The sequence below is a fragment of the Oculina patagonica genome, chromosome 8 (assembly GCF_052425735.1).
Source record: "Oculina patagonica isolate OP01 chromosome 8, crgOcupat, whole genome shotgun sequence".
Lineage (NCBI taxonomy): Eukaryota > Metazoa > Cnidaria > Anthozoa > Scleractinia > Oculinidae > Oculina > Oculina patagonica.
Window position 1 is genome coordinate 1,478,152 of NC_135765.1, and position 25,916 is coordinate 1,504,067.

Sequence of the window (25,916 nt, forward strand, 5' to 3'; positions counted from 1 at the left end):
AGTGGTGCTCAGTTGTTGAACAGCTTACCCCTAGAATTACGGTAAGCGACTTCTTTGAGTAATTTCAAGGCAAAGCTGAGTTGCCACAGTTTTTGAGTAAGTTTTTGTGCGCATCAGAATACCGCATGGAAAACTCGCTTAACAACATTTAGAAGAAATGCAGAAAACGATTCTGCTACAGTCTGTAAATGAGTATCACAAGGCTCAAAATACTGAAGGAGGGCTATTTTGCGCCTGGGATATTTTTTTTTTGGGGGGGGGGGGTGTATGCGCTAATTTTGGGGAGGGGTCATAAGCCAAGTGATAAGCCCTTGAAACCGTTCGCTTCAAACTTATTTTGTCCTAATGCTGTAAAAGCTCAGATATGGTGACGAGATGAAACAGCTGTTTTCAGTCAGGAGCCAAACAGCTCTAGTCTTAGCGCCATGTTTCCGTGCCATTTGAGAGGATAGATGCGAACAGCTGTAGCGTGGAAGCTTTGTTTAGAAAATAAGTGATGGCTGAAGAAGTTTCGGTTACTGTTTCCCTTGAATATCTGCAAAAAAAAAGAAAGAAAACGTTTTAAATGTAGTCAGTCCGCCGCTGGGCTTTGGGCTCTTTTAAGATCACAAACTGCTGTCCAGTGCACCAGCAATTTCCATTCTCAGCGCCTAGCAGGTAACCCCTCGGAAGTCCTGCAGTGTGTTAATCTGAAAGTTTGAAAGTAGCAACCCTCGAAATTAACGATGAAATTTCATAGTTGCCAGTAAACCCCAAAGTAGCGATCAACGAAAATAACGACCCTTTGAAAGTAGAGCGAATCGAATCCTATAACACGAAAATCAGAATGTCGAAAGTCGGAAAACAATGCAGCACCATCATACTCCAGTTACAAGAACTTAGAATTCTTTCTCCGGGTAGCATGTAACACTAACTGATTATTATATAACATATCTTAACAAGTACGACTAGTGCGGTATTTTCGCTCAGGTTTTCACATACCGTAATATTTCCCCCTTGTGGTTGGGTAACATTTTTCCAAACTGAACCCAAAGAATACGCCAAATAGAACAGTTCTGTCCAGTTGTCTGCGTGTGGATCGCCCTCTGTCTCTATCCCAGTGATATATTTCTTTTGTTTTGACTCGAAAAGTTCACCTCCAGAAACTCCCCTGTAACATTTTGAGCGCTTTTCCAGCATGAGGGACCCTTCAATCGAGCCTTGAACGCTTCAAAGTTAGGTTGGTGAGAGGAAGCCGTGATCTGACTGTCAAGTATCTTGCCACTTTGCATACCAAGTATTCCCATGTAAAACAACGGACACTCTGGAGGCGGCGAGATTAAGTTAGCGTGATAACAGCCATTGGCTACAGTGGAATATAGTTTAAAATCTAGCTAGTTTACCGTCTAACTTGGGAGTCAGTGTGAATCAAAACCTTTTTAATTTCGTGATCTCTAGCTCCTCAAAATTTACCTGGCAAAATGAGCAATGATGATTGATTGATTGATCATCGGATTCATTAATTAATTGGCTGACCGACTGACGGACGGATTGGTTGATTGATTGAAACTCGTTTCCATAGATGGCTTTATATTGTTAAGTCCCCACCCTTAAAAATAAGCTGAAGAGAATTTAACCTGTAATAAAGCCCGTTACTTCTGGCAAAAGTCCAGTAACCATAGTTTTCGTCTCTCACGTATTCGTACCCTTTTTATACAACCAACTCTTTATTACGTTTCCACTCCTCTCAAATTTATTCGCATCAAATACACCAAAGATCAGTTTTACCTCATGGTAATGAGGTTGTAGTGATCATTCTTGAAGTCAAGTGGGGTGAGAAGAAGAAGGGCGAGGGAAACGCGAAAATGCGGATAAAAAATGGTGTGATACTGCAGGGAAAAAACAGGAGGCAGTATTCAGAGAGCTTTTTGAACTGGCCATGGCCTGGTAAGACTCTTTCCCCAGGGGCACCTTTCAGTCGCTCCAACTTTTATATGCCAATTTTTCCCCCGCAGTTTCGCACTATTTTTATCCGCATTTTCGCGTTTCTCTCGCCCCACTAACTGCCCCTGGGTCTCCGAGGATGAAATGAAGTGAGATTGCATTACTTTATTGGACACTTATTTAGAAAAAAATGCGAAGGTCGGCACTTCATCTAGGTTAATTGATCATTTAAAAATACAAGGTCTTCACAAGTTCTTACCTTCACAGGTCGGTCCAATGTATTCCTTTTGACAGTTACACTTAAATCCTGGATAATAATTAGTAGTGATGCAAATCCCACCGTTCTTACACGGTGCGTTATTGCACGGTCTATGGGGCCGATACCGGGGGCCGATATAAGTTTTCCAAATATACATTATCCGCCGAAAGGACAAAATATTTGGATTCAGCACTTAGAAGAGTTGCACTGTTGAATTCGCACAGTTGAAGCGTGGATTTGAAGTTGAGGCTGTAGCATCCAGGATCATCTTGACACGTGACTATGCACGTGATCAGGCGAACTCGTGACATCATTCGATACGTATGCCCTGTGAGTGAATAACCGGATATAGAGTGTACATCTTGACAACCAGTTTGACCGGTTATAGATTGATTAAGAGTGAAAAGAAACCAACAAAAAATCCACATTTTCTTCACGTTGGAATGAACATTGTGGCCCTGCAATACAAATTAAAAACCAGAAAAACTCATTTTGGCAATACTAATAAAACGTGGTATACACTCTTTTTATTTTATAAGAATGCAGTTTATAAGAAGATCGAGGCTGAAACTTGCGAATTTTTAAGAATATTCTAAGAATAAGGTTTTACGCCGCTGAGATGTTTTGTCATTTTCAGCCAGATTTCTCACCTGATGTTTCACGTCACTGAGAATGTTTTGGCGGTGTGGAATAACAAGCGAAAAATTTATCGCAGTTGAAATTTAACAAACAAAATGTGGAAAATAATTTCAGAATCATTGGAGTTATTTTTAATTAGTATAATTCGCAAGCCTTACTTTTGCCAGACTGGTCACCGTTATGTTAAACTTCAAAGGAGCAAACTTCAAAGGAGCAATTCAAATGCAAATAGCTATTGTGATATGTGCACGGTCAAGACCAAATGCGCAGTCTCGGTTTCCCGGCACCGCTATGGCCACTTTTTGAGTCGTGTAACAAAGGAAGGCTAAGATTTTGAAAAGAACATAATTCTGAGTTGAAAATTTTTAAATACAACTTAATATGACTTTGATTTACTAGACCGTAAAAAAACCCTTTATTTCTCTAAACGCGGCAAAAATGGCCGTTTTTATACTAGAGACGAATTACCCGTCTAGACGAGCTTCGGCAAGAATATTGTTGCTTGTCTGGTTATGCGTCTCTAGTATAAAGACGGGCACAAGACGAGTTACCCGTCTAGACGAGCTACTTTTCGAAATGTGTCTTGAAAGACGGATACCGAAAGGAAGCTCGTCTAGACGCGTAACTCGTCTTGTGCCCGTCTTTATACCAGAGACGCATAACCAGACGAGCAACAAAATTTTTGCCGAAGCTCGTCTAGACGGGTAACTCGTCTCTAGTATAAAAACGGCCAATTAATCGATCAAAACCTGCACTAGCCAAATGTTTGATGCTTATGACAGTTCAATGTACCGTACATAAATTGATAGCGCAATACTTGCTAAAACGGAAATGTCAAACGGTATTATCTAAAAATGTTGATAAGAATATTTTCAGCCTAAAATCGGCAGAAAAATAAGAATATTCAGCCTGGGTCGGAAAAACAATATTCTTGTAAAATAAAAAGAGTGTCACCAAAATTATAGGCAAGAGAAACAGTGGTTTCATTCTGAGGTAAAGAGAAAATGTAATAAAGATTTAAAAAAAGGTAATAAATTAAAATTGCGGGTACAACTGCAAGTATAATAGACAAGACATAATATTGAATTTTTCTTTCGACAAATCATATGGATCATGAGGGGACAAAAAATGCGACGATCGTCATATTTGCACAAACGTTAACATTTTTTTAAAAAAAATAAACCAACTAAATATTATCTTTTCTTTCAAAGAAAAGACAAAATGATGATAAAAAATAATTTTAAACAAAAAAGCCACTAAACTTTTCTGGTCAATAAAAGCTTACCGGTGGAGAAGGAAATCTTGGCGGGATCGGACTAACCAGCTTCAACCCTCATCTCAACCAATATTCAAGGATTCCGCAGTATAATTACACTAGCAAATTAAAAAAACATTTTCTCAGCTGAACGTCAAAAAGTGAAATTAACGACTTTTCGCGTTTCACATTTGTTCTGCTTACACAGCTTCGATGGTATTTCTCGAGAACCAATCGCAGTGAGAACATCTCCAGGATCAAAACAAATAGTTTTATTAAATTCTGTCCAGAAGCAACATCAATTAGAAGCTAACAAAAGGGTTGTTTTATTCTGGACATCCATTATTTCTTTTACTTTCGCGAGTTTTTAGCATAGTCTTTTTCGGATGGGTAGATAAGGGCATACCTACTGTGGCACGAGTTGATTGTGATACAAGAATTAAATGATCAACGGAAAAATTTCCGTTAGCTGCGTGTCACTCGTACTTAAAATCATAAGGAAGTAAATTAAAGTTCTCGCATTCGATTATAAAGTGCCAAAATGTGAAGATATATAGCTCCAAACGTTTTGGGCTTAGCCCTTCGTCAATCAAGTTGGCCAACTTGACTTCCTCTGATGAAGGGCTAAGCCGTAAAACGTTTTAAGCTATATATTTTTACACTTTGGCGAATGCGAGAACTTTAATTTACATAAGGTAATAAAACTAAAAAATATTTTAATTCATTGAAGGACTGGTCAGTGGTCAGTTTTTTTAAAATATATTTACACAGTATTTATTATACGTAGTGTTTTTTTGTCGAGCATTTTATCATGAGCCACTGTCTCGGGTGAACGGGAAAACTTGGCACCCCCTTTGTCACGACGTTATTTATAACTATTTCTAAGTCGTTCGCAAACTTACGCCCGTTGTTTTTTTGTTTATTTTTTTTTCGTGCGACCAGAGAATATAAGAGCGCCGTAAAATTTCTTGCCTAACGAAGGTTCTGATCAGTCAAAGGCCGAGCAAACTATTCTGTTCCCATCACTACAAAAATAAAGCTTTGGTAGTGAAATGCCAGTGATGTCAGCAGCTATACAACTCCAGTCTAAGCGCCATGTTGCCATGCCATTTAAGAGGATAGATGCGGACAGATGTAGCGCGGAAGCTCTGTTTGCGAAGATAATGGATGATATAATGATTTCGGTCACGGTTCCCTTTAAACTTCTGCAAGAAAAGTCAATGCAAATAATACGCTTTAGAAAATCGTTAAGACTCTTTTCTTCAATATCAAGCCTAGATTTGCCCAGAGTCGCTCGTTTTTCTTTGTGTCAATAGAGTTAATTGAGTAAGATCGCTTTGAACCACGCGGAAATACGGAAATTGTTTTTCCGTACACGGTGTAGCGAGCCAATCCGCGATCCGTCCGGCTATTTTGTTTTTCAAGCCCGCGCGCGCCCTCCGTACCCAGCGGTCTCCTGAAAATCAAACGAGCGACTTGGAGCAAGTCTTAAACAACCCTAACAAGATTTAGCTGTAAAATTGAACAAATTCTGTTTTTAATTCCACATTTTATCGCTGAATTTTTTTCAACATTGTAACTGCTTTACCGACAGAAGACTGTAAAGTACGAGTTCAAGGAACGGTCCATATGTGGTGTTAATAAATTTGACATACCTTAACACCGTGATATGGCCAAGTCACATTTTCCCAAACTGATCCCAAAGTGAAAGCCACGTAGAACTGTTCCGTCCAGTTGTCTTCCTGCGGATCGCCTTGAGTTTTTATTGCTTTGACGTATTCCTTTTCTCTAAAGTTTATTTCCAGGAACTCGCCAGAACTGTTCTTGGCGCTCTTCCAACATGAGGAACCATACAGCCTCGCCTTGAACGCTTCAAAGCCGGTGACTTGAGAGGAAGCGGTGATTTGACTGTCAAGAATCTTGCCATTTTGCATACCTAGTGGCTGGTACTGCATCAAGCTGTCCAAGCAATCTGCAACGAGAAGTACAGTAGAACCCCGGTAACTCGAACTCGGATAACTCGAACAACCCCGCTAACTCGAACTAACTTCCATTTCCCTTAGACCCACTTTCAGTCATTTTTGCTCGGCTAACTCGAAAACCCCGCTAACTCGAACTGTTTTTTGTTTCCCTTCAGAGTTCGAGTTACCGGGGTTCAACTGCACTAATATAGAGACAAACACCTGGTTTCATGCGCGTGAAACAAAATTTATCCTAAATAAATAGACGCCTCGTCACAGCCTCCTCTGCAGGCTACTCCTTTTAATCCTTAATGTTGGGATTCCTGTGGTAGCAGAGGGGAGAGAGAAAACTGGGACTAGTAGGGAGGAAGTCGTTTTTTGCTCGATCCCATTCTCTCTTTTGCTCGGTTCCAGTCTCTCTTTTGTCGGTCCCAGTCTCTCTTCCGTAACAAAGGGAGTTGCCTGCGGAGGAGGCTAGTCTCGTCATTAGTATGGAATTTTTTGGTCCAATCTCAGTGTCTCTGTGGTGTCTTAGTATTCATGGTATAGCGAGGAAACGTAACCAATATAGTCAATCTTCCACTGTGGACACCTCCAAAATACGGACGGTTTACTTGGCCCTAGATCTAGAGAAACTTAGAATTCAAATAACTTCTATTTCTATGATACGAGAACCTCCATAATACGGGACGCAAGATAGGGTTAAAAAGGGCCTCTGAAATTTCACAGGTGCAGGTGCACCTGTTTGTTGGATAAAAATACAACAACTGTTGGCAAGGAAGGTCATTACATCTAAGATGGCCGCAGCCAATACTTGACGTGTTCTAGCCTGCAAGCAGACTCCCAAGTGGGGCAGAGCTAAAAAAAATCGCCCCATCCTCGAATTAACGGAGAGCCTGTTCACAGGCTAGACGTGTTCCTGTGTAGGTTACTATACAAGCACTATATCCCCAGAGAAATCAAAACCTATTTGCTTGGATATGTAACACAGTGCTGAACAAATGAAGAAAAAAAACATAAAGAAGAAAGAATACCTGAACATGGCAAGGATGGTAATGGAGTAAAATACGGATAAAATGTGGATATGCCTTGCCATATTTACCAAATTATCCTTGCCTCTGAGCAAAATCTGCGAACTCACTCTAATACTGACGGACGGTTTGTTTAGCCAAAACCTTTGTTGTTACATGATGCTAAGTATGGCAGCATTATGATGAAAACTCACTACCCAGCCTTACCTAATCTCGTTCCCACATCTCGCAGGTAGACGAGCGGAAGGCGAGACTCGACTTCGGCTCGCCCGCGAGATCTGGGAACGAGATTAAGCCTTACCTTCACAAGCCGGTCCAATGTATCCTGCTTTACATTCACATTTAAACCCTGGATACAAATTAGTGGTCACGCAAGTCCCACCGTTCTTACACGGCACGTTTTCGCACGGTCTATAGGGCCGATATAAGTTATCCAAATATATGGTATCCCCCGAGGAGACAAAATTCTTTGGTTCAACACTTATGCGAGTTTCACTGTTGAGTTCACACAGGTTAAGCGTAAACTTGAAGTTGAGGCTGTAGCATCTTGGATCATCTTGACACGTGACTATGCACGTAATCAGGCGAACTCCTGACATAATTCGATACGTATGCCCGGTGAGTGAATACCCGGATATAGAGTGTACATCTTGACAACCGGTTTGTCCAGTTTGACCGGTTATAGTTTGCAAAAGAGTGAAAACAACCCAACAAAAAATCCACATTTTCTTCACGTCGGAGTCAATACGGTAACCCTGCAACACGAACGGAGAACTTGCTTTTTTTAAATTCTAGAATCATTATAAATCTTGATGTTGTTAATGGCCTTGTGCAAATTTGTCTTTAATACAATAAATTAATTAATTTAATACAATAAATCCGTCCTTATACAGCCCTCTGTATGGAAAACTAGTACAATGATAGACAACGTTTTAGAAAGAATAAAGTTCAGTTGGTGATTTAAGAAGAACGTGGTAAGACAAAAACTTTAGCTGATGTTAAAACCTATCAGCATGCTGTATTACACAACTTTTTTAACTTGCACAAATTAATAACCATGTGTGCCCCTTGTTGGCGTAAAGCTCCCGCGAAAAAAAAAACAATTTGAAGCCAACTTTTTTCTTGGTACAAATAAGTGCTAGGTTAGATGTTCCAGAATTATGGTACTAGATTTGATGTTCTACAATACAAAACTTTTTAAAAATATTTAGTTTCTGTTCAGATAGATGTGCAAAAGTCCGTTGACAAAGTCAATCAAAATATTGAGGCCGACCATTTGTGAATTGCTCAAAATCTTATAAAAATCTCGGACAAAAAAACTGAGAAGTTAGAGGCGAGCCTCACCAACTTCAACACAAATTATGCATGTGAGTGCTGCCTCAAGATGATTTGATTTTTGATGATTTGTATGCGGGATAAAGATGACTAACATACGATAATTGTGTACCATATTTGCACAAAATCGCCTATTTTTTTACATATGTAATAAAAGGTAATTCTTAGATGCCCAATTTAATCCACGTTTTTTAGTAAAATGTCCTGTTATTTTCATAAAAGGAAACGGATTTCCCTTTAACAGTCAACGCAAATACATTTTTAAAAAATAGTTGAATTTTCAAGGTCAGACTTGCTTACCAATGGAGACGAAACCTTTGGACTGGTGAACTTGTATCATCGTCAACTCCGGTGCAAAATTTTATTAGTTTGCAGGAAAAATGTAAGCTCGAAAAACAGTTCGTCAACTGAACGTCAAGTTACAATATTTCTCAAAATTAAGTCGTTTGATTGACATTACAATGAATTAGTTGATTTTCCTTATGTAAGTTCAACAAACATTTCGTCAGCTGAACGTCAAAATATATTTTTTCTCAAAAAATGATATTGTTTGATTGTCATTATAACGAATTAGTTGATTTCTCTTTTCTCGATTCTATTTACCTCATAGGGAGAAGAAAGGAGGAGAAGGAAGAACGGAGGAGACAAAGGACCGCAAAAAAAAAGGACGGCCTGAAATTAGCCGGAGAACACGAGTAGCCGGAGAATTCTCCGATCCCCGATGCCTAATGAACACCCTGCAGTTACACAGCTTAGAAGGTGTTTTCTTGAGACCCAATCGGAGCGCGAACGTCTACAAGATCAAAACAAATTATTTGATTAAATTTGTTCCGGGAGCAACGTCAATCACCAACCAACAAAAGATTTGTCATGATGTGGTACTTCCGTTATTGCATTTAGCAATGTTATTGATATAAGAGTTAAAGCTGCTTAATAGAGGCAGTAGTACTAGGTCTACTAGTCCTGATATCTTGGCAAACGCTCATGCTTAAAGGCCAACAATTACTTACAATTACAATACAATACAATACAATTATGTCCACACGTGGGACGAGGTCTCCCAATGTCCGAGCCAGAGGCTCATGTATAAAACGTAGGACTAAAATTAAAATACACTTAAGTATATGCTATTAAAACCTAAGGGTAAAATATCCAAGAGTTATTCCCGAAGTTTTTCAAATTATTTCACGAACCGACGACAAAATCTACCCGATCACGTTCCTAGAGCCCGCGTCCCCCTTGGCACTGGGAACGAGATTGAAGCTGTTTGTGAAAGAGAAAAGCAGAGCATGCGCATCTTAGGACACAAAATGTCATTAGTGTAATTTTATATAATAAAGGTTTGGTGATTCACGTCATTAACAGAAAAAACTCATGGCAATTTTACTTTAATTGAAATTATTACATTTGCTCGTAATCTATTGTATTTAGAAGCTATTGATTGGAAATCTTAGGGCAATATATTGCAAGCCGGTCAGTAATGCAAGTTACCAAGAATGTTCACGTTTACGGTTGGCGCATAAAGCAAAAAAATCATTAAGAAGTGAGCAAACACTCAAGTGAAACACCGTTCTAATGTACTTAGGAATCTAAAAATAGTTCAAGATGGATTTTGATAGTCTCATTGTTTCCATCCCTCAGTTCTCACCTGAATTTGGTGCTTGGGAAGAAGGCCCGTACGCCCGGAAAGTGGTCCAGAATTGTGATCCAACTTTTCAAAAATGTTTGGACTCGTTGTGGCCAAATGAAACATGAAACATTTCAACTGTGGAACCTTTTCTACACGATTTTTAAATGTTTCAAACGTTGGACGCAAGTTTGCCCGGAATCAATCTTTCAACAGGGTGATCAAATTATTCTTTTCCAACAGGTCGATCCTAACATTACACCTAGAAATGTCGGGCCATGCCGGATCAAAATGTTGAAACTGTCAACCTCGTTCCAAAGGTCTCTCTTCTTTCCTGGGATCAAGGGTGTGGGACCGTTTGACCGGGTCTTCAAATATTACGTCTCCAATAATAAACATGAGCCCGCAGTTTAAAGCAGTTGTGTTGCTAAGCAACTATACGTAACATGAAAAGTGACTACTTTGGCGTGACAACGTTGAAGCGCTCGTGCTTTTTCCTTTTAAACAACAAAAATTTAAAAATCCGGCTCCAGTTACTTCAACAAGGATCACAGCCAGCTCTTCCCCTATCTTGTGAATTGTCTCGCCCGTATGCACAGCAGATAACTGACTTCCATTAACAGCCATCTTTAAATTTTGACCATCGACTTAGGCCTGGGCTCAATTTAGGCCGCTTTCTTGAAGAGCGCAGACGTGCATTTCCCGAACAGCGTATGATAATAAAGCCTAATTTAGGCCAAGGTTTCAGTTTTGCTACTGGAAGCAAGATATGACTTCTTGTTGAATATCATAAGTAGTATTGAAGGTAGTAGTAACAAAATCAAAGTATCGATCAGTGATGCCATATCGAGCCATCATGTAAAAAGGAATCTTTGAAAGTGCTTCCCAGACTGCTCCCTCCTTGGACAATGAGAGAAGAGCCTGGGGAAGACATTGCTCTGCTCAGCCGTATGCGTCACAGCCATATACTTCAGTGCGCATGGCAGGCCGTTGTACCCACACGATTGGACGAATTCTCAATGCCATACAGGAAAAGGGTTTGCTAATGCGGTTCTTTATACTACTATCAGCGTTTGTGTTGCCCTGAAAAACCTGTGAGAACAGAAATAGAAATGATTAAAATGACGAGTCATACACATGACACTTCAAACATTTTAACTCACTTACGAAACTTTATGTTAGTGTTTATCGCCACCCCGACGTCAGGGTCTTCTTGGTGTTGTTTTTTAGTCGCCATATTGGAAAGCAAGGCCAAGGAGAACTTTGGGAAGAGGCTGGCATTAATCGCTAAACACTCTTTACTCCTCAGGAAAGGCCGGGATAATATGTAACTGACAGCAAGAAACGACAGAAAATAGAGGACATAGAAGATATTCCCTTAAAGACATGAGAGCAGTATGCTCTAAAGGTCCATCAGCGCTGTCATTGTTACACAAGCAAATCTTAAGCAAGAGGCCTAGACTGCCCTGTTATCGCTCTCCATTTTTTATTTACTTAATTGAGGCTTTATCTTCAATTGTACCGCGCAGTATTTACTAATCGAGCGAATTACAAAATGAAACATGCAGCAAGTTAATTATAGTTTCCCACGTCACTCCTTTGCTAGAATCACTAACGCAAAAGTTGCTGATCCTAGAGTATGCAGGACGCGTGTCACATATCAAGCAAGTAAATGGCCCAAACTCACAACGAGTCTCTCGTAGCTCAGTTGGCTAGAGCGCCCAACCGGATCTGAAGGCCACGGGTCGATTCCCGTGGGGACTCGTCCCATGCTCGTGTCATGTTGAACACTTCGTCTTCATTGTGATACTAAAGGTTTTGAATATTAACAACGATTTTTTTATTGTAAATGTTGTTAATGACATTTTATTGACTTACCCTCCTATTGGAATTTTCCTTGTGCGTTGTCCATGTCATTCCATCTTGAGTGTACTCAAGATAGTATTGTGTGACCCAACAGCTCTGCAATATGTTATTTGGATCTTTCCAACCTTGAGTAGCAACTGCTGTTATTAGCTTTGCAGATACAAATCTTATCTATGGAAGAGATAGCAAACGAATGTACAATTTCTCTGTATTAACTTATTGACCCTTATCGTGTTACAGGAAACAATCAATTTTCCTTGCAACTTGCAACGCAAGGATGACGACTGAAACAAGCTGCAAGATGCAATTGACATAAAGATAAGAGCAACTTGTCTCGCAACGATGCAAATAGTTGAGTGTTTTGTATTACTTAAAAAATTATTTTAAAAGGACTGGGACTAGTCCCAAGAGACTTGGTTTTTTTTATAAAAACGCCCTTAAAGTGCGCGAGAGAAAAAACGATTCTGAGTTACACAGACGGATGAAGAACTATAATTAATAGTTATACTTTTCTTGCAACTCGCAACGCAACATTTTTTTTCAGGTTTTTATTTTCGGGGTTATAACTCTAATTTTTTTCTATGGCAATGCAACCTTGTTGTACTGCAAAATGGAACGAAAAATGGCCCCGTGTAGCATAACCTTTTATTAAAGTCCTCAGTCAGGATTGCAAGTCAGACGACGACTATTTCTCGCTTGTTACCATTGAACTCAAATACGGGCAACTCGCCTTGTTTACACCCCGCTATTTCGGACACTCGTGAGCTCATACGGACAAATGGCATTTCCCCGGCGCAAGAGCTTTGACTGGAAATGACTCCGAAGAAAACTGGGACGTCTTATAACGGACACTAAACGACGCCCGGTCACTTGTTTTCTATCGCGCCAGTACTTTTTCTTATCGTAGTTCTAAAGTGGCAAATTTTAAAGTGCTAGAATGCGCCAAAATCCGCATGTGAAATCACAGCATTAGAGTATCTTAATTCCGTCATGTCAGTTCCCATCGTAACTGCTGTTAAAAACTTAGCCTTAATTTTGCTTTCCAGATTCTTATTTCCCATCGAGGAGTAAATCTTCGAAAAAAGGTTCTCTTGTACGTAACTGCAATAAAACAAATCATTATTACCTCATCCAACCGGAAAGTTTGCTCAGAGAACGGGCTGCGTCAATCAGAACATTATATAATTTTAATACTTTTAATACCCACCTCTAAATATGGGTTGAGGTCGTGACTTAAGGCACGCCACCCTCCCGGACTGTAGATACGACCGCTGGATGGCGGGCTGTCGGGCTCAAATGTTGATGCCGATATTGCTGAGTTGCGGATTAAGTTGTTATTCATCCCCAATGGTTCTTCGTTACATTCTGTTTCAATACAAATAAACACCTTACCGTTTTCGATTCTTGACTATTCACAGTACCTTTTTTTATTGAATGCTCAACCTGACGCGTAACACGGTTATACAAAGAACACAAAAGTCTCCAAAAACCTAATGGGTGCAGTTTCTCAAATCAGCAAAAGAAATCCCTAACTGCGCGCTTATAGTGTAAACCGGATATAATGAGCAGCAACACGTCATATGTAACAATTTCATTACCATCATCCAGTTTTCCTAAAGGCCTTTTACAAGGAGATAGAGCTTTTACGGAAATTTTCTCTTTAACGTTTAAATGATAGCAACTGAATCTCTTACCTTGGCAATTGTAGCCACTGTAACTTGGCTGACATTTGCACTCGTATCCAGGACTCTGCGCCAATATTACACAAGAAGCACCATTTTGACACGGAGGGTGCACGCATGCGTGGTACTGCCGGTGAAGATTGTCAAAATAAACTGTGTTTTCTCGCAAAAGGAACTTTTGTGGGTGCGACAATCTAGTTCCCTTGTTTAGCTCGCAGGATTTTGAGGAAAACATGTAGTTCATGCTGTAGCAGTCTGGATTTTTTTCGCACTTAATTTGACACTTCTCCACCGAAGAAGTCTTCGCTACTCCTATCACGTGACCATTCAGTGCACGGTTCGAAATTGATTGTAGAGTTCTACAGGGTTGCTGATCAGCGAGGATTGTTCCAAGAAACAGAAGGATGAACGTCGCAGTGTTTTCTTCCATAGCCATCAGTTTCACCTGCGTAGCACAATGAAAGCCTTTGAACAATCAGATCAATGCAAAGAAAACTTCCACTGAGATATCTGTCATGTAAGCCTATCATACACCTTGTCGTCTGATAATTAATTAGAATCCAGCGCTCTCTTTCTAATGGGTTTGTTCCATTACTTTTTCTAACGCCTCATTTCGCAAATTTTCGGTAGAGCTCTGATCTGTATTTAACCCGTAAAAGAACAAAGACTAATTCGGGAAGCGTTGACTTAATAAAATAATAGGCCCTTTGCATCTTACGTCAAAGAAGTTATGAAAACTCAACAACTGATACTACAAAGCTGTTCTTTTTTAATACTTATGCTTGACAACACAGAATTAAACTTTATGTAAATTTAATAACGTCCTTAAATTTGGAAATTGACTCAGCTTTGACTCTCAGATAAACCATCAGTAGCACAACAGCAATATTTTTTGAAAATATTCAGATATTAATAGACTTTTTAAGCGTTTGGAAACTAACAAAATGTAAAAAGTAAAATCTGTTTTCTTCAGACTTGCCGGCTTGCATTTTGGTTTTGTTAGTGTGCCAGATCTATGTACATTAACACGATAGACGCAACTTTAGTAATGTGCGCGCAATTCTCCAAATATTATTTAATCATAATTATAAGCTGGCTGACATTTTTTTCTTTCTTAATGTGAATAAACCAGACCCAAATATGGTTAAGCTTCCTCGAATAAGGATTGATTTCGCGTTGCGTAGCAACCGAGATGGAACCAAGTACGATGAAGTCGCGGGCTCAGTTGTTGTTGATGCATGAATTCGTCTCAACAACCCAAACTAACCACCGTATTGTTCCCTGACATTTTTTGTTGTTGTTGTTGTTTCAGAAAAAAAGGCAAATATGATCATTTTGCAGATGAGCAATTTTTCAAACGTGTCGAGGAAGTAAAGAATTCCAAGGAAGACGTGTTTGGTTGATATCGCTTCTTAAATATATACTATATCTCTTTTTTTTTTGTGTAGTAAATGTTTAGGGGATCTAAAAACGGCCAAAATAAACTTAAGAAATAATGAAGATTCAGGCCATTTTAAAAAGGAAAATATTTAAAAAATTACACGGATGTCATTTATCCTATATTAAACTAATTGTTCCTCATTAACCATTTATAGCGAAAGGTCGACTTTTTTCGACAAGAACTCTGAATTCGTATTTCGAATAATCTATACAAAACCCTTCAACGCCGAATTACCAAATTTGTTGGAGAGGTCAGACATGTAGTTTTCTTTTTGTAATAGTTAATACATTTTCAGGCAGACAGGTGACGAAAGGAAAAGAAAAACATCGATAACTATAAAACCACAATAAATAATTCGCAGAACGAACATAAAAACATAAATAAGAAAAGTCAGTATAGTAGTTAGAAAGGACAAGTTCGGAACTCGCTGCAAGCGTTAGTTTGACTCACCTCACCGACTGCAAAATGAAAATAAGTGGAACTTAAAAAAAAATTGCCCTAAAGTTTAACGCTGTCTAATAAAAAAAAACTGCAGATCTAACATGATTAGGACCAGATAAATACAACTGTACGTGGAAGAGAAAGATTGTCAAGGAAAGTTTTCATATCTTATTTGCAAATGCTCACACTGTCAATATAAGAATCAATTTTTAATTAATTTTGAAAGGAAAGCGATTCACTCCAGCTTTGCCTGGGTAAACTTTTTTGATAATTGAGCAAATAGATTGAAATTAAACACAAGGGTTTATTTAATGCTTTTTATCTTTGTCTTTTTCGTTGTTTAAACTCGTCATTTCGACAGCATTTTCCTAGCAATAACAAGCGATAATAATCTGACTTCAAAGGAAGCAAGAGTTAAATCCAAACGGTAAGAAACAGCACGCAAACTGGTTAACTGCGCTTAAAATTTGTTGAAAGAAAAAAAATAAAGCACGACAATTTTTTAAAATGCAGCAGAAATTCGAAAAGATTGACATAAATATACATCGCCGAATATATAGAAACGTCAAACTTGGCAACCAGACAAAGATCGATAAAATGCAAGACATACGTTTCAGAATTAGAACTCGGTATTCAAAATTCAATTTTAAATTAAATTTAATCATAGGCACCATAAATTTCCAACTGGCAATAGCAGCTGCTCATATATGGGTTTTTACAATACATACCTCACTGACTTAGGATCCTTAGCTTGTAAGTAGCGGCTCGGCACTTCTATTAAAGCGGTTTTGTATCTTTGTCCGTCGGCAACTAAAACGCAGTGAAGTAATTACAACGGTGCCAATCAATATAAATGAAAATAGTGTAAGATCTAATCAAAACTAAGATTGGCTCTGCAGAGGCCTTGCAAATGATTGACTCAAAGATGACATCTTCACTTTGTTTAATTTGAGTATGACGCACGGGTATTCACAAGCAAACACCAGGCTAGCTAGCCTGTCAAAGTCTGAGAAATCAAAATAACATCCTTACTAAAACATTTACGACCTCTCAAGAGACAGTTCAAAGTGTTTCCCTGCTTGCGCGCGCATGCAGTACCGTTGGGGACGCAACTTTGTTTAAACTTTGCAACATTTTGTTTCAGCAACAAATGCTCGCGGAGGAAACGATGTTGCCACAATTTCACGGACGGTCGCGCGGGGCCCACTTCCTCAGTCGAACAAGCCTCTTTTCTCATCTTAGTCGGTGATCTTACTCGGCGACTAATATTTTTGTCAACAAATACATTTAGAAGTTCCAGCCTCAGATCTTTGCATCGTCGCTATGTTTGTCGACCGATTGTCTTGTTTGCATCGCGCATCCTTTGCAGCACATTTATTATAGCGTGTTTCATTACCGTAAAACGTTAATTTAATCAGAGTAGCTGTATCTAAAAATGTATTGCGCTAGAGCTCACTTCTGTGGTTTTTTTTGTTTTTTTCGTTCACCACACAACCCCTTTATTTGGCCGGCGTATTTGTTTTCCGTCCAATATTTCGATCTGTGCAGCAATGAAACTTTTTATTTTTGTTTTGTTTCCCACTGGTATGTTTCCCATCCTCGTTTCCAGAGCCCGCTTGTCCCTCTTATCCGGCGAGGTCTGGGGCACGTGGAACTAGCCAATAAACTCATGTGTATTCAGACCATTCAGACCAGAGCCACTTGTTCCTCGTGCCCCAGGCCTCACCGGCTAAGAGGGTCAAGGGGCTCTGGGGACGAGAATCAGAATCATCATGTTTCTCATTTTCCATGTCCTTTTTGTTCAACTGGCGATGGTGAACTTCCAAGTTCTATAATATTTATCCCATCCGTCGTTCGTCTTGATAAGCTGTGCCCAGCCATCATTACAGTGGAACCTCGATATAACGAAGGGCCAAGGGACTGTCAAAATGTGTTCGCTATAACGAGGTTTCGTTATATCTAGGTACTTTCTCCTACATTTTACTATTACTGGGACAAAGAATGTCGTTCGTTATATCGAGGGCTTCGTTATATAGAGGTTCGTTATATCGAGGTTGCACTGTAACGCAGTTACGAAAAGAGCAATTAGAGAGCAACCTCGTTGTCAAGGGCTGCGATCCTTTTGGGTCGGTTGTTAACCGAAAACGGGCGAGCTCTGGGTATGAGATTGATTCGAATGCGGAAAAATTGGTCTGACAGGTTAGCTTCAGGTTGGAATTGAAATGTAATATGAAATTAAACTTTTGATTACTACGTAAGCAAAAGTAAGATTAGACAAGTATGATTATCAAGGTAATAGAAAACACTTGAAAGCTCAGTTTAGTTCTCAGTTAAGGCAAGTTTAAGTTCAGTTTAAGCTCCTGGACCGATACCATTTTTTTTCCCTTTATTTTAACCTACAACCGATACGAGACAAGTGATATATTTCCAGTTTAATATAGGCAATCTCTTACCCACCTAAAAATTACACAATAAAACACTCTGTCATTATTAATAATAGTACTTTTTTCATACACACACAGATCCTACACTCTAGAACAACGGGAGGACTAAAACTGAAATTTGTATAATTTTCAGTGTTCTGCTGAGAGCTGTTCCAAACTGTAAAACAAGACACTGAAAATAAGTTTTCAATACTAGGCTACCCCTACCTATAGTCACAATGTACATATTCCATAAGGGGTTCCTCCCCATAAGGACACTTCGATTGTCCCATTCTGAGACACATCCCATAACACCTTTAAGTGAACATACCAATCAAAGCTGTTTTTGACTTGCAACAGAGTTGGAGTCAGGGTCGTAATCAGAAGCACAGACCATTACAATCTAGTGAAAATCAAACTGATTTTCCGATTTCGCTTATGACTATGTCGCTTACTATCAAGCGGAAACTAAATTGTCGGAGGTCCCCTGTTTTATGAGTCAAATGAATCTATGAGTCATGAGTCAATGAGTCAAGCTGATTTTTACACAAAGTAGGATATTATCTATTGAACCGGGATGGTTTACCTTTATACAAGTAAGCTTACTAGCACTTCACATTGCTTACGGTTAGTTCTACTCTGATTTGCTTGCGGTTAGTTGCACTCCCGTTTGCTTGCGGTTAGTTCCACTCTGGTCTGCTTGCGGTTAGTTCCACGCCAGTTTGCTTGCGGTTAGTTCCACTCTGGTTTGCTTGCGGTTAGCTTTAATTTGTTAGTAAGGGTAGCACCATTTTCAAATTTATAACTTTAATTTAAGATTTGACTTATTGACTCATTGACTCATGACTCATTGACTCATTTGACTCATAAAAACTTTAGTCTGAAATTGTCGGAGTTGCAAGCAGAAAGGAAGCACTAATAGGGCATGAGAACTAGCATAGTGATTGATTTGTTCTTCCACTTCTGCTTTTGACTTCGACAATGTAGTTCTCACTGGATCATAAACGACAGAGTCATTAGCAGAATCGGAAGAAAATGGAAACGTTTCGATTCCGTCTTGCTTATGACTTGGCGCTTACAACTCTGACTTTCACTAGGTCATAAGCACTTTTACAACTGCCATGAAGGCTCCTACTCTAGTCAAAACCAGCGTTAAGTGGACATTTAAATGCAGTCTCTAAGGTGTCCTTTTATACGATACAAGAGGACACTTTCTCGGGGTCCCTAATTAACTATGGCCTGAAGGTGAGCCGGGAACTTTTGTTATTCGAATAGCTTGTTACCTTAAAAAATTCTTCGCTTTTTATTCTATTCATTGGCCTGATGATGGTTTTAAATTAAACCGAAATATTGCCTTTGCCTAAGTTGATCTATCTTACTATAGTGAACATCACCATGAAGTTTTCACTATTTGGGTTAACTTTCATCCTTTATTAGGACACTTTCTGTACACGCAGTTTCTAAGGTGTCTCATTATTATAATAGACATACCATAACAACCTTAAGGGTCACCTCCCTATAAGATCAGAGGACACTTACATACTGTCCCTAAGGTGTCCTTTCACAGGAAGTCTGACTGTAGTCTTAAATCATCTAAAATCATTCTAAAATACACAGATAAATAATAAATAAAATAATGCTACAAGTATTTACAAGCACTATCACAGTAAGATAAAATTTGCAATTGAATCTGCTATTCACACATTTGACACTGGAAGTCTTGACACTCAACACTTGATTTCTTATGAACTCCCTTTGTGTGCCGAATGTATAATTATTTTCTTTTGGAGCCTTTGACGCAGTCTACATGTGATTGGAATGACGCTGTCAGTTACTCTTATTCTTGGAGAGAAATGTTGACACATGAGCCAAATTTACCACACAACATTTGCTTGTACCAGACACACTGACTATAAACATATTAAAAATGTCTAACAACTGAAATGTTTCTTTGCAAGTTCAATCCATCTGATTGGACGGCATTTTCTGTTTCATCAGTTTCCAGTATCTCCCCACCATCATATCCTTTCCCTTGATGGTTTTGGTTACCAAACTTCCAGCCACCATCCCATTCGGCAATTGTGACGCCCCCAAATTTCTCCCAAGAGGCACTATCATGGCTACATTACCAGGCTTGTATTCTTTAAGACTTTTGTTTTCATTTAGTCTTTTGATATTTTCTGCAACCACGTCTGTAGAAAAAGGACAGTGGTAATGTTTATCAGTAAGTTAACTCTGCATTTGAGCCTAGTAGCTCATACGGCTAGAACATATCTCTGGTTTCTATAATATGACTTCATGACTAAGAGTATTTCTACATGTACATTTATAACCCCCTGGATGGGATGCTTTCCATTCCAGGGTTCCTGAAATATTCTGCTGCACGCAAGAAAAATCCTCTGGTACCCAGGGTAAGAAAGGCACTGTGAGAGTAAAGTTCCTTGCCCAGGAACACAACACAGTGACCCCGGCCATGGGCTTACATGTAAACCAGAACCACTCGATCTGGAGTCCAGAGCACATCGTGCCTCCAACAATAATTATTATTACTGATACTCTCATTTAAATTTGTAATTTTGCTGAAAATATAAAAAAAATCAGATGGCAAGTATGATCACAGACAGGATTGAACGACACGAAGTCCTGTTACCAATTAATCAAAACTATAACAAAATTTAAGAAACAAAGTAGCCTCCGGTTAAATGGTTAAACGTTTCTCTGAATACTGAAAAACATAACAGTTTACTCAACAAAATGCACAACAACAGCGCATGCAAAATGACGCGAAGTGTCCAATTACACTGTCCAATTACAAGCATGATGCATACACTGTCCTATTAGTGCTCAAATCGGGCTGCTGATAGCCAATCATGTTCGAGAATTTTGTTATAGTTTTGATTAAATGCTTAATAGTATAATCCCTGAACAGAGGTAGACATCACTCACCAGCCTGCAGACCTGCTGTGTAAGCCATTTTTAACACAGGGGAATTGTTGCAATCTCCAATGGCAAATACATTTTCTATTTCTTCTACTTGTAAGAATCGGTCAACTTTTAGACTGCCATTCTTCTCCATCTTGTCTGAGAGCTTGGACTGATAAGCTACAGCATTGACCTTCAGTCCTGTACAGCGGAATACCAAGTCTGCCTCCACACTGGTCCCTTGATCTGTAGTAAGGGTAACTGGCCCAGTGACCCATGGCTTTTCTGAATCAAACTGCCAACAAATTAACAAACCTTTTTATGAACAGGTTTTTATGGCTACTAGACATTTCATACTCACAACATTTTGTACAACCAGCTTGTACTCAACTTTGGTCAATTTGTTCAATAAACTCACCAACACAGTAAGTAATTACATGTATTATAAGTGAAGCTAATCATAGAAGCAAGCATACACATAGAAGCAGGCTACACAATATACAGCAAGGATGGTAGGTGGTATGCAGTGAGAAATTTATTCAAGATTTCATTGTTTAATTTCTAGACTGTGTAGTTCCAGAAAATATCCATACCAACCTCACAGGGTATCAAAATCCCAAATTTCTAAAGGATAGTATGAAGTGAAACTGGAATTTCCAGATTTCTGTTGGGGAGGTATGGATATTTTCTAGAACCACACAATGAGGATGAACATTAGCATTAACATAACACTTTTTCCTTGCTTTTGTCAATTTTTGTTTTTAGAACAAGGATACACAAAGTCACATACATTGGAGCACAAACTGTCTCTTTAGTGAATATGATGCGACTGATGTTGAGTATGAAACCGCCTTATTATTATTATTAGTATGAAATAACTGGTTATCGTTTACTTTTTATAACAGTGGAAGGATAAATTGTCTTTTCCTCCTTTGGTCTTCATTTATGTGTATTATTCCTATCTGTCACTATTACTAGATCAGAGATTTAGGAGGCTTCTTTTCAAGAGGGCTTACATTTTGTAGTATCAGAATTTAGTGTAATTGTACTTACATTTAACTCATCCAGGTCAACACGCTCTCCAAGAACTGTTTCAACCTTGAGAGCCTTCAGTCCATCTCGTATCTTTTTAATCATTTTCTGTGACAATCTGTCATCCAGGATTTGTTCTCTGTTGTGCATAAGAGTGACTTTTTTGTTTGGGTAGTCAGCGGCTAATTCACCGACCAACTCCACACCTACAGCGCCCCCACCAATGACGACAATTTTTTCACTTTTTGCGACCTGAAATGACAGATGAAATCATTTTTTAACTAACACCACAGGGTGCCAACGGTATTTAGTACTACAGTGGGAAAATTTGATTGTTTAATTATAATGAGTGGGGGAAGGGGAGCAAGGGGCTTTTGGTGGGGACCATCCATGAAATATTATTTCAAACTGCAAATCTCATATTCCCCTACCCCTTTTTCCCCAAACCCCCCATTACAACGATTTTGTGGCAAAATGACCAAAATCTTTATTATATCAGGTTTGGTTAATAATTATTTTGCCATAAAATTTACTGAAACAGTTTGTTTTATTGCACCACACAGCCTGTCAGAATATTATGAGCTGTTGATAGAAAACTGCCATTTTTACACTGGGATTAAAGGATTCCCAGGTTTGGGTTTGTAAAATCGGGATTCTCTTCCATTCATTTTACTGGCGGCTAGCTTTTGCTGGGTTGAAAATCATGGTTCGATTTATACCTGGGACTTCATTATAAAGGGTTCATTACATTAGATTACATTACATTCATGCAAATTATGTCTACCTGGTCAGCACATTCCCTATAGAGTTTTTCAGCATCCTTCATGCTTGTCCCTAAAGGTACTTTACCTAAAGAGGAAAAGGACAAGACAGAAAACATGATGGTGCTTGAATGCTGAGCAATTACATGAACATAGTCAAACAGCACAGTTTAGGATTCCAGTTAAGGTAAAATCTGCGTCAAGCCAAGTGGCTCATACCACTAGAGCCTATCCCAGTTCTGTAGCATTCAGCAACTTGGCTCTACTCTCCCCTGGATGGGATGCTAGTCCATCACAGGGTTACCCCTCAACATAAGTTTGCCAGAACCCATTTATACACCTGGGTGGGGAGAGGCACTATAAGAGTAAAGTGTCTTGCCCAAGAACACAATGCAGTGCCTTGGCCAGGGCTTAAACCCAGACCACTTGGTCCAGAGTCCAGTGCACTAACCATTATGCTACCGCACCTCCTAAATGCACTCCCTAAGCACTAACATATACCTGCCAACTCTCACGCCTTGGGCGTGAGTCTCACACCTGCGAGTTGAAAACTTCGATCTCACGCCAACTCACGCTTACGAACCAATTTCTCATACCTAGTCGAAAAATGTGAGTTATTACAACCACAAACGACACATTTTCAAAGAAAATGTAATCTCAAACCAGTGTGAGAAAAGAAAACTCCATGTAAAATGAGTAAATGGCGATACCTTCCCCGAAATGACAGAGTTTTGACAAAAGAAAGCGTTGGGAACGAGGTCGTGTTTAGCAAAACACGTCCACGTACTGGGATCGGGATATGTTAGGAACGTCTTCGGAATACTTCGGAAATCTTCGGAAAGCTTCAGACATTGTCGTATCGTCTCCGGAAATCCTGGCACTCTCAGGATAAAAATCTCATGCCTTTGACCCAGAAACAGTTGGCAGGTATACTAACATGTAGTCATGCTGTACTCACAGTTTAAAAATTTTGAATTCTAGTGACAATGCACCTTACCTGGAAACGGTACTGATGAACCACATGCAAACACAAGATAGTCGTAGCTGATTTCTTCACCACTAGCAAGTGTCACAGTCTTTCTGGAGATATTGCAGCTCACAACACGATCCTTTACAAACGATCCGTGCTTAAGTGCCCCCTCATAAGGAATTAGAGTCTTTTTAACAAATGCTGGCTCCACAACAGTTCGTAATGCTGCCACGTTATTATGGAAAGCATCCTTGGGGTCAATGAGAATGACTTTGCAGTAGCTGTCGAGTTGTACAGCGAGCTGTACGCCACCATAACCGCCTCCTACTATGACCAATTGACAGTCATGCTTAGGAGGAGATGAGGAGGAAGAAGAGTTCCCCATATCACATGAGTATGCAATAAGCACCTTATTTCATGTGTTCAGTGTTCAACCTGACAAAAAAAAAGGATTTTGAATTATCAAGAGACATGATCATGCATAAAGTCTATTCAAGATGGCATGTAAATCTGGCTCTACCCCCTTCTCCCTCCCTCTCCAATCCTTTTCTCAAGTTTTATTTTTTTTCAAGTGCAGACTGTCATCAGCAGAGGTATTTTGCAGAACACAGAATGCAAAATGATGGAATGGTGGAATGACGGAACATCGATAGCGTAATGCCCTAACCAACAAATAAAAGCTAACCACAAGCAAACCAGTGTGAAAGCTAACGGCAAGTAAACTGCTGACCATCATTCTGATATTCTGCAAAATACCCCTGCCGGATTGTCAAAAAATTGTGAAAGTAAGCCCACCTCCCCAAAAAAATAAGCCTCCAAATCTCAGACAAAAAAATCTATCCAAAAATAAGCCCACACAAAATAATGTAATCCCATAAGGTTTATATTTAGTTATACACTGTAGCTCTTAAAAAATAACTTTTTTTTATTATAAGCTCATATTGTGGCACTTGATTTTGCATTTCACATTGTTACAGAAATGCTCTGAGGTGATTGTTTTAGTATTAACAGCTGAAGAGTCATGTAGTATGGATATTATTATTATTATTATTATTATTATTATTATTATTATTATTATTATTATTATTATTATTATTATTATTTGTTTCATGGCTGTAGGACTTGTTCTTTTTTGGTTTCATATGTTTATGTTTAGATCAAGTTTTACCATTGTGGTATTCTTGTACAGTGAATATGGACCAAAAATTTTCGGGCACAGTATCTCATTCCAAATAGAAACCCATAGATTTTTGAAATGCAAATTTCTATCAGAAAATAAGTGCCCCAACCCTCCTCCACCCCCCATATATAAGCTTAAGTCCTCCCCTCAAATAGGCCCACCTAAATTTTTATTTTTGTGAATTTTACAGTACATTCAATACTACAGAGTATACCATGCAGTATGTGGTAACCTATACAAATAATTCGATCACTTCTGCATATATTTGCCAAACTAATTAAATCAAGCAATTTGGGTTTGATTGGATTTTCACGGCTTTTAGGAAAAAACGTCAAGTTACTGTAGTTGTAAGAAGTCTGTAAGTTTGGTTGCTTGTATCTGTAAATCTCATAGTGAACAAGTGTCTCCTTAGCCCACTCTAAAAAAAACAACTTATTATTAACATATCTGAGGTTACCACCTATATACCGAGGAATCCGAAAAAAGACCTTGATTTACACAAAAGTCTGCATGCATAATTTATAGTAAACGTACAACGTCTGGCGAATTGAATATAAAAATTGAATTTTTGCGTAACGAATAGCAGATGATACAAGTTTCCTAAAAACGTTTTTTACTTGAGGATTCCGAGGGCGCAACCGCAGAGAAAGTAATTGCTTTGAGAATATAGTGTATAAAACTTGAATGTACACCTTTGTGAAATCTAGACATGTTGACTCGATCGAATGTATTCTTGCTCACAAAATTTAAATCAAAAAGCAATGAATTGTTGATCCTAGATTTCGACTACAAACAGTACGAAAACTGGGTTCTCTTGCATTATAAATAAACTCGATAAACAAAGCATGTTCTTGCTAAAAACTTTGAAGGTTTCATGAACCCGCCTTCAAAACCTTTGGCGCAGAAAAAAATTTGAACAATTCCGTGCACGAAGAACTGAAATGTTTTATCTCATCTACAGACAATGTCCAATGGAAGGAAACTACATTTGAAGAGAAACATTTCTAAATAGCCATCTCACCTTGAGAACTGCCTCTTGTTAGATCACGGTTCACAGAAACCGTGAAATTTATGGCGATGCTTCGTTCGACTTCGCTCTCCAAAGATAAACCTGACAGCTCCTTCCAATTGACGCTGAGCCCGCGAGTAAGCTGTCTTTGTAAACAAT

General features: G+C 38.9%; 3 protein-coding genes and 1 pseudogene across 5 annotated transcripts; all 4 read right to left on the reverse strand.

Annotated features, from left to right (window-relative positions):
* Positions 1 to 267: 267 nt before the first annotated feature.
* On the reverse strand, positions 268 to 2,813 carry LOC144664094 (retinoschisin-like; annotated as a pseudogene). Its single transcript, XR_013572752.1, has 4 exons — positions 2,793 to 2,813; positions 2,183 to 2,640; positions 982 to 1,324; positions 268 to 535 (listed from the first exon to the last, which is right to left on the reverse strand). The product of XR_013572752.1 is annotated as a retinoschisin-like (transcript).
* A 2,282-nt stretch (positions 2,814 to 5,095) lies between these two features.
* Positions 5,096 to 8,834, reverse strand: LOC144663648 (retinoschisin-like). The gene is made up of 4 exons (XM_078524657.1): positions 8,704 to 8,834; positions 7,370 to 7,823; positions 5,732 to 6,048; positions 5,096 to 5,281 (listed from the first exon to the last, which is right to left on the reverse strand). The coding sequence occupies exons 2-4, from the start codon at positions 7,791 to 7,793 to the stop codon at positions 5,141 to 5,143; spliced, it is 882 nt and encodes a 293-aa protein (XP_078380783.1). The 5' UTR covers positions 7,794 to 7,823; positions 8,704 to 8,834; the 3' UTR covers positions 5,096 to 5,140.
* A 1,760-nt stretch (positions 8,835 to 10,594) lies between these two features.
* LOC144663682 (lactadherin-like) lies at positions 10,595 to 16,309 on the reverse strand. 2 transcript variants are annotated; one of them, XM_078524700.1, is made up of 5 exons: positions 16,189 to 16,309; positions 13,591 to 14,023; positions 13,104 to 13,261; positions 11,909 to 12,067; positions 10,595 to 11,122 (listed from the first exon to the last, which is right to left on the reverse strand). In XM_078524700.1, exons 2-5 carry the CDS (start codon positions 14,012 to 14,014, stop codon positions 10,973 to 10,975), a joined length of 891 nt encoding a protein of 296 aa, XP_078380826.1. In that variant the 5' UTR covers positions 14,015 to 14,023; positions 16,189 to 16,309; the 3' UTR covers positions 10,595 to 10,972. The 2 variants fall into 2 exon arrangements, with proteins under 2 accessions (XP_078380826.1, XP_078380827.1); XM_078524701.1 differs by lacking the exon at positions 16,189 to 16,309 and having other exon boundaries at positions 13,591 to 14,026.
* A 2,984-nt stretch (positions 16,310 to 19,293) lies between these two features.
* Positions 19,294 to 25,871, reverse strand: LOC144663990 (ferroptosis suppressor protein 1-like). Its single transcript, XM_078525086.1, has 6 exons — positions 25,761 to 25,871; positions 23,596 to 23,987; positions 22,622 to 22,686; positions 21,859 to 22,089; positions 20,830 to 21,100; positions 19,294 to 20,075 (listed from the first exon to the last, which is right to left on the reverse strand). The coding sequence occupies exons 2-6, from the start codon at positions 23,951 to 23,953 to the stop codon at positions 19,843 to 19,845; spliced, it is 1,158 nt and encodes a 385-aa protein (XP_078381212.1). The 5' UTR covers positions 23,954 to 23,987; positions 25,761 to 25,871; the 3' UTR covers positions 19,294 to 19,842.
* Between the last annotated feature and the right edge of the window lie 45 nt (positions 25,872 to 25,916).